We start from the raw sequence: 8272 nt of genomic DNA, 5'->3' as shown, positions 1-8272 counted from the left end.
CATTTAACATTGATTAATTGCTATAATATTTTGGTATCTTAGACAATTTTTTTTTTTTATGTTTCCTTGTTTATGAAAGGTTTAGCTATGGCATGTTTTTTAAGGTAGATCTTAATCATATGTCTACTTACTTTATTTATTGCCAATAGACTTGTGTAGTGTAACAAAAATGTGAAACATTAAAACAAAAGTATTATTATAACATTTGTCTAATGTTTTTTTCTTTTGGAGATTTTGTTTATGTAGACGAACTGAAATCCACGAACCAGTAATTATATAGGACAAACCAATAAAACTAACCCATTATTCTTATAGAAAGAAATGAGATAAGTCAACCCACATTATCATCTTAAAAAATTATTATACCTTAGAGATGGATAAAGTCAGTAATGTCAAAATATCTTACTTAAATTAAATAAAAAATATATGTATGTCTAAGACAAATAGAAATAATATGTATAATATCTTATTTAAATTAAATAGAAAATATATTAAATCATATAAAAACAAACATCTTAGACTAAAATATCTTTTGTTATGCTAAATATATTAAGTAATATTTTCCAATTTTAACATTGTTTATGATGAGGACTAAATAAGAATTACAAAATGTCATTAAACTTAAGAGTAACAAATATCATTCCGGACATCAAAGAGAGCAAAGTGATACTTTTAGAGACTTAAAATGTATTGAAGCCTGTACTCTATAGTCCATTTTTACGATTGTGATTTAATTTTTTCAAAAAGTTATTCGACCCACATACATCCGATTCATATCCACATGTTACTGTCAGGAAGAAAAAGTGGGTGAAACAGCCATCATATCATGGTTTACTTAAGGCCCCATGGGAGGAGATCTTCTCAATCCAAACTTTCTCAAAACTGGAAAAGGAAATTTGGCCAAGACACTTTCTCAATCTGAACACAGACTTTCGTGCTTCGTTTCGCATAATTCCATATTCCTGACCTTTTTTTTCCCGCCCTCTAATATGCTTAAAAATATTATAACATAAAGCACTTGAAACCATTTTCACGCCAGCCTTGAAGTGAGGGGTGTTTGAAGAAGAATACAAGCTCCAAGTAACAAGAGAAAGGAACCGCAAGAAAGACATCCTACAACACAATAATTGCTTGGATTATTGAGAATATAGTACAAAAGGTCTCGCAAAGGAAGATCATGCTGCTGACTAAAAGTTGAGGGAATGGACTAGTACCTCCATAAATTCAAGATGACATTGGACGCCAGACTCACCGGAGATGACATGTAATGTAATTGATGGATTTGGAGTAATTCCAGCTTGTTACCATATGGCACAAGCAGCAAAAAATGTGGAAAGGTGAAGCACTAAGTCCCATCTATGCCAACGTATTGGCCATATTACACCCACACAATTCTGAACCAGCACAAAAATTTTCCACATTCAGCTATCTGTGCCAGCAATACCTATTTACGGCAAGAAGTCTATTCAGCTAGTAAACTAAAATTTAACCATGAAATAACAGACAAGAATTTTCATATAATTTAAAAATTAATCAAGATAAGGCCTGCCTTTATTCCGTGAGCATCCTACTCGCCCAAAAATGTAGTTCTGTAGCCATTAATAAGCACAAGATAGCCAAGCTATGCAGTTTTCGTAATTACTCGGTTTTTAGTCCATGGGATCCCTTTTCCTGAGAGCAGAACTCTTGAAATCTTCTAAGACTACAAGAAATAAGTTCATCACTTACTTTTTTCTTCAGGTTCAAAGAATCACAATTCTAAAAGCTTGACCCTTTTGTTGAACAATAAATGCATTATCAAGAAGCATACCGTTTCAAAAGCACTTCGGGATTATAAGGAAACAACTTCTTTTGATGAAGATTATAAACAGAATTGTTCAAAGATAGTAAACATTCAGCAGCTTTCTTAAATGGTTTGATATTGTAACGCTTGAAGCCACAACCACTGTCTTCCTTATAATTCTTGATAAGCAACATGGTACTTCCACTGTTGTCAACTGACGTAGGTATCCCATCTGCTAACAACTGCAGACCATCCCCTACAATTTTTCTTCTCTTGCAAGGTGATTGATCCAAAAATTCTCCAAATAATGGAAATTCCACAAATAACTTCCATGAGTTGCATATCAAATGCAAGCATCTACAACGTGCAAAAGAGAAAAAGTAAAAGCCAACTTTTAAGAAACAAGTCAGGATAAGTAAAACAACTAACAATGTAATCTGATGATTCTGAACCCTGAACTTAATCTCCATAATTTATAAATGCAAAAAAAAAAAAGAAAAATTGTAGGCTAAAACAAAAATTTTAAAAATATGGAGCTGACCAGAGTTTTCTTTTACATGAATCATGGAAAAGCAAGAGGATATTCAGAAATACAGAAGAATATGTTCAAAAGGTCTCGCATTCACAGAAAACACAGAACCAGATCTGATTATAGCTTTTCAAGTTTATTTGTAATCACTGAAAGAGGAAATTTTGTCATCCAATAAAGTTACAATGACTACCTTAAAAGATATTTAGCACAGCTTATTCCAGTATCTTTTGAAATGAGATAATCTAGAAGCACTTGATGATCATAATGTATCTGCAGATCAATAAGAACAAGATAATAAGCCTTTTAAAGCTTTACAAAATAAACTAATAGATAAAGTGGACAGCAATGGGGTGTCCATCTTCATGAGGTAAGGTAGTGCATAATACTAGCCTCGAAAAGGAACAGATGGAAATGGTACACCGGAATAAAAATGTCTGACAACGCAAAAGGAAAATCTTTCATTACATCCTGATAAGCAGCATCCTTTCTTTCAGACCTACATCATTCAAATCTCAATAAAGCGGATCCTTCCATTAACTGGTTGATAAAAAATAGCAAAACATTGAATACAATTTCTTACTGTTGCTGGAGACAGGATGATATACTACACAATAGCAAAAGCACATCAAACAATAGATCATCCTGCCATTCAAATGATAAATAACTCAAATGAAACTTCAAGATATTGTCATTAAAAGATTCAAAACTACAAAGGAAAATAACACTCATCAATACCTCAGTCTCACAAATATATTGCCAACCTAAGAAGCATGGATACAGACAAGCTCAAAACGTCCGATTAAGATTTGAAATGACTTGCTATGAACACAGCCTCTTTTTCAAATTATCCGAGCTTAACAGTTTACAATACATGATGAGCTACCTAAACTTGCCGTAGTAACTAAATCAAATACCCGGTGGTAGTCATAAAATCCTATAATTACAGAATTCAAAACTGTTTTGAAGACAATGACCATGCCAAACGAGCATCACACCCATAAACTAATACACACACAAGCTGTATGGATAGACAAACCTCACGAAGATATAGCTGGAGGAAAGATGACATGAAGTCCATACATATCTCCAAGAAATTATCATGGTTGGTGGAGATTGCAGTAGGAAGATGTCTTTGAATCCACTTGTAAAGTTCTAGAAATCCCTTTTTCATGCAGAAGCGATCATGCTCTGAATCTGGGTTAGTGGTGAAACAGGAGGACAAAGTTGAACAATTACAGTGGTTTGCATTTTCTCCTCTTTGACTGATCAAACTGAAAGAACAAGCCAGTAAGAGGTAAACAGATTGTCTTTGTAGGTGGCCAGAATGCGTCAGACATGCTTCTCCATCAGACAAACTCACTAAAAATGGAGAGCCTTCCAGACAATTAATTTGATCAGAGTGAAATTGAGTTAAGGGTTGCTGCAAAAACTCTTCAAAATAGTTATGAAGGAGTTCAATCCAAGAAAAAGGGATTCGACAGTCTAGACCTGTGAGTGAACCAAGTCTGATCATCAGGATCTGCATAAAATATGGTAAATAAATAGTTTTAAGAGTGCCTTCCACTCTAAACATAGCAACCCAGAAAATGTCTTTTAACAAAGTTCTAAATTCAAAGTAATTTCACTTCTTTTTGGCTTTAAACTTCTCCAATGATTAACGTCATGAAAAGGCAAAGCAGTAATAAATAGCAACTTATGATAACAAAAAAAGAAAATCTCCATGCTAATGAACTTTATCAGTTACCAGACCAGTTACTAGAACAAGTAACAGGGTTAGCAGAACAATTCCAACCCAACAGGTCAAAAAGCATAACCCATCAATTTTGGCAAGATGGGTTGAGTTTTACGACAACTTAACCTGCTGCCCCACCCAACCCACCATCCATAGCAGGCCCGGACAAGCTGAACCAATTAGGGTTTTATAAATAAAAAGTTAAAAAGATATATAACTTTGATTACTATTTTATGATTTTTATTATATTACTGCCAATTTAATGTCATATTTAAAAGAAAAACTTTTCTCTCATTTTCACTTTTTTCTATTTTAAATATTTTGTCCCTTTTTCAATTAATTATTGACTTTTAACTTTTAAATTGTTTAGGTGGTGAAGCCACCAACCAACCCAAAATGGGGAAGCGGTTATTGTTGGAAAGCTGTCTTAAACTGAGGTTACCCCTAACCTTTGATTGTTGTGGCCTCTTTGGAGACTGTCTTAATTGCAGTCTCAACTGTGGTGTTTAGTCTTAAATCAACTAAGGATGTGGCTGAAATGGAGCTTATAACCTTGGTAATCCGATCTTTTGTTTTTAAAGATTAAGCTAGGGCATGTTTTAGGTCAGTCTTGACTGTGTCCCCTAATTAGGCTTTGTTGTGCCATCTTTAAGCATTGCTTTAGTTCTAGCCTCAAGGGTCAAATTTAGTCACATATCTACTAGAGGGGATTGAAAACAATTTACGAAGTATGAATAGTCCTCGCCTAACAAACTAACATAGAATTGAATTAGACCCTTAACCCAAATTGTAAGAGTTATTTCTCAACCAACTTTCAAACAAGGCTTCAGTGTGCAACTGTTTTCTGAAAAGATCAACAGCAGTGCAAGTCAATCTATTTTGCCGGACATTGATTTTTTGGCAAACATTAATCACAACTTAAAAGACTATTTGGCTTAAAAACACATTTTTGTTCAATATCAGTTTTAACCGTTAATTACAAAAACATAATTTTTTTTCTTATCTTCAAAAGTTTATATAGGTAAAGTGTGAAAACATTTCAAGTTGTCTTGTCATTTTTCTTTTCATTGTTTCCAGCATAAACTTTTGAAAACAAGAAACAATGAAAATAAAAATAAGATGTTTTGTAATTAAACGTAAAAACAAAAATTAGTCCAAAAGGCATTTTCTCAAACCAAATGTTGGCCCCTGAGCTTTTTACAATCCTTCTTCTAGTAGCACACTGAAGCTTCAATTGGTGCAACATGTCTTCTTTACATTGGAATGTGGGATGACTCAACTATTCATTATGCCAATGTTATATGTTCTAATTAGAGGACGAGGTTTAGATTAAGTTAGAACAAATTTTTTGTGAGAAAACTTATGAGTGTTTTATTTTCAGGATAATGCAGTAGATACGATCTCCTTATAATCCATATAGACTCAGTGTGAGATTATTTCTAAGGATAATATAATTTTAATTGAGCGCAACTACCTGGACACTGATACCCATGTATGAACAAAAAACTTCCAACCGTATATAGCCGAAGACTAGGCATACTACTGAATTTTAGAGTTCAGATGGAAAAAGTAGAACATATTTCACTAATGATACTCTGAATAATAGCCATCCAAAACACTAACCTAGTCTCTCACTACATTTCACTGGTCAAGGTCAATTGCAATAAAACTAGTACAAATCTAGCGCAATAACATAAAAAACATACTGACATATATCAACTCCCTAATACTATCTAGATGGTCATATGATATCTATCATGCCAAAAAGAAACTAGATTTGAAATTAAAATGGAAGATATTTTCAAACTCTGTCAGCAATAAGATTTTACTTGTTCAACCCACATGACAAGAAGCATTTTTATAATAACCTACTCTTCCATTAAATTTAAAGTAGAAACAATGACCAATACCAACATTCAATCATACAAGTAACCAAAAATTCAATTATCAAGCTCATTCATTGCACAAGTGGATGAACCTTACCAGCAGCTTGTGATTCAAGTAATTAGTGATGCATCTCTCAGCATTATGTTCTTGCTTACGGAGACACCATTTTGCAAGTCTAGGTACAAGATTCACTACTGTAATAAAAAGTGGATGTTTATCAATAGAATCACAATCAGTTTCCACTAGATCATTCCGGTCAACCAAGGAGCATAGAAACTGAAGAAAAGTCCCAAGACAAATCATAACAGGCTCCATAATACTGAACTTATTGAGGTGCAATTGATTGATAGAAGAGTTGTTTTTCATGCTACCAAACTCACAGCTCCAGAACTTGTCCAACAAATCCCACGGCATCTTTAGGAGACAAGAGTTGACAGAGTCATGGTACACTTGGACAAGGCCATCATCATAGTCCTCCTCCTCTAAATATTTACATATAACACGCATGACTCGGACAACACCAGCCACAGTAGACCAATCAAAATCCTTAGTCCCATATTGCGTCAGAAACTCAACATCAGAACTATCAAATTTACCATTCTCAGTTCCAGAAGAAGGCCCAGACGAACATGAGATCATCTTAGTGATCGCCATTTCCAACCAACAGCACAAAAAATGAATGAACCTCACCCAATTGTTCCCCTGCATATTATTACACGGAAGGATAAACAAAACAGGGAATCACATGGTAGACTCAAATGTATAACCTAAATTCATCAAGGTAACTAACTTCTACATTCATACCGTTGTGTGCACAAACCGTGAAGTTAAGGAAAGAGCATTGACAGCCACGTGTTGAACAAACTCGCTCTTGACAGTCAACAAAACCATCTATGTCACCAAAAACAACACGGAATTATGTTTGCAACAACGACGTTATACAAAAGTGCGTCGATGAAAATCTGGTCCTAACATTACCATCTCAGTAATGATTCTAGGCAGACATTGATCGACGGACGAATGCTGGTTCGAACCGCACAATCGCTCTTCGTCGGGAGCACGTTTCATCTCTGCACGAGAATCAAATTCACGAATCCGAAGCTGAATTTTTGTCACGACCTAAAATGCAAAAAAAAAAAAAAAAAATCAGGTGCCTTACATTTGATAGTGTTTTGAATATAAGAATGCAAAACCTGAGAAGAAGCGATTAGAATCTCCTTCTCCTTCTCTTTGGAAATGGAAACAGAGGCCCATGATTCCTGAGGCACGAGGAAAGCGTGTTTCGTTAATGGAATAAGTTGACATGTATAGAAGAAAAAGACGAATCAAATGGTAGCGTTGGAGGTGGAAGAGTGAAACACACCGTGTACGGCCGCAGATAGTCGTCGATGAGGCGGCAGAGCCACCGAAGTTCAGCGGCCGGAGACATTTCACCGGCGAAATTGTAAGACTTAGATTTGTTTGCGGTTGCGGGTCTTGCAGCTAGCTACTACTGGGTGCCGAGGAGAGGTACTAGAACGATGCCGTTTCGACGAGTAATGTGGCAATTGCCTTTTTAATTGCACTTTACTACAAACAATAGCTGATATTTGCACAACTCACCCGGTTCCTTATTCCTCATTAATTGCTTCTTACTCCTTCCGATGGAATTGAAATGAAAAAACAGTTTTCTTATAATTAATAATTTGGTATTCCAATTTTTTTTTTTAAGTTCAATTTGGCTTTTATATTTTTTGTTTATTTAATTTAGTATTTTAATTATTTAAAAATATTCAATTTGGTCATTTCTATTAAGTTGGAGTTAACATTGTGTTTGTACAAGACACGTGTCAAGTTGTAAAATTTTTAATTTTTTTAATTTTTTTTTATAAAAATTTATAAACTGTCCCGTGTCATTTTATCGTCGTACCACGTGACCGCTTACAATCATGAGACATGACAGTGGTAATAGTTATTTTCAGTTTAGTCCTCTATTTAAATTTTTTGTTCAATTTAGTACCCAATTTTTTAAAATGATCTAATTTCGTAAATAAGTAAATAAGCTTAATTAGTCCGACTTCAGATCAAATTAGTAAATAAGCTTAATTACAACTTATATATACATGTTACAATAACTTTTTCTAATATATATATCAAATCATTTCACTTAAATACTTAAATTATTTTATTTTCTACATTTTTTTATCTTTGTAATTTTTTACACCTAAAAGTTTTTACATTTGTAAAAAATAAAATAATTTGAATATCTAGGTGTAGTGATTTGATGTATAAATTCAAAACAATTATTTTAACATGTATATATAAATTATAATTATACTTCGTTACTAATTTGGTCTTA

The 8272-nt window shown here is 33.8% G+C and overlaps 1 protein-coding gene across 2 annotated transcripts; it reads right to left on the bottom strand.

Annotated features, from left to right (window-relative positions):
- Positions 1 to 592: 592 nt before the first annotated feature.
- Positions 593 to 7455, bottom strand: LOC114175134 (golgin). 2 transcript variants are annotated; one of them, XM_028059903.2, is made up of 13 exons: positions 7298 to 7455; positions 7128 to 7193; positions 6913 to 7053; positions 6739 to 6825; positions 6031 to 6636; positions 3352 to 3834; positions 2896 to 2957; positions 2706 to 2811; positions 2506 to 2585; positions 1811 to 2140; positions 1550 to 1702; positions 1215 to 1444; positions 593 to 1113 (listed from the first exon to the last, which is right to left on the bottom strand). In XM_028059903.2, the coding sequence occupies exons 1-11, from the start codon at positions 7361 to 7363 to the stop codon at positions 1639 to 1641; spliced, it is 2091 nt and encodes a 696-aa protein (XP_027915704.1). In that variant the 5' UTR covers positions 7364 to 7455; the 3' UTR covers positions 593 to 1113; positions 1215 to 1444; positions 1550 to 1638. The 2 variants fall into 2 exon arrangements, with proteins under 2 accessions (XP_027915704.1, XP_027915705.1); XM_028059904.2 differs by having other exon boundaries at positions 1215 to 1394.
- Positions 7456 to 8272: the final 817 nt, after the last annotated feature.

This window comes from Vigna unguiculata, chromosome 3, assembly GCF_037176805.1.
Source record: "Vigna unguiculata cultivar grain cowpea cultivar isolate G323 ecotype 2 chromosome 3, ASM3717680v1, whole genome shotgun sequence".
NCBI lineage: Eukaryota > Viridiplantae > Streptophyta > Magnoliopsida > Fabales > Fabaceae > Vigna > Vigna unguiculata.
Note: the sequence above shows the minus strand (reverse complement) of the source record. Positions and strands in the feature narration are given on the sequence as shown.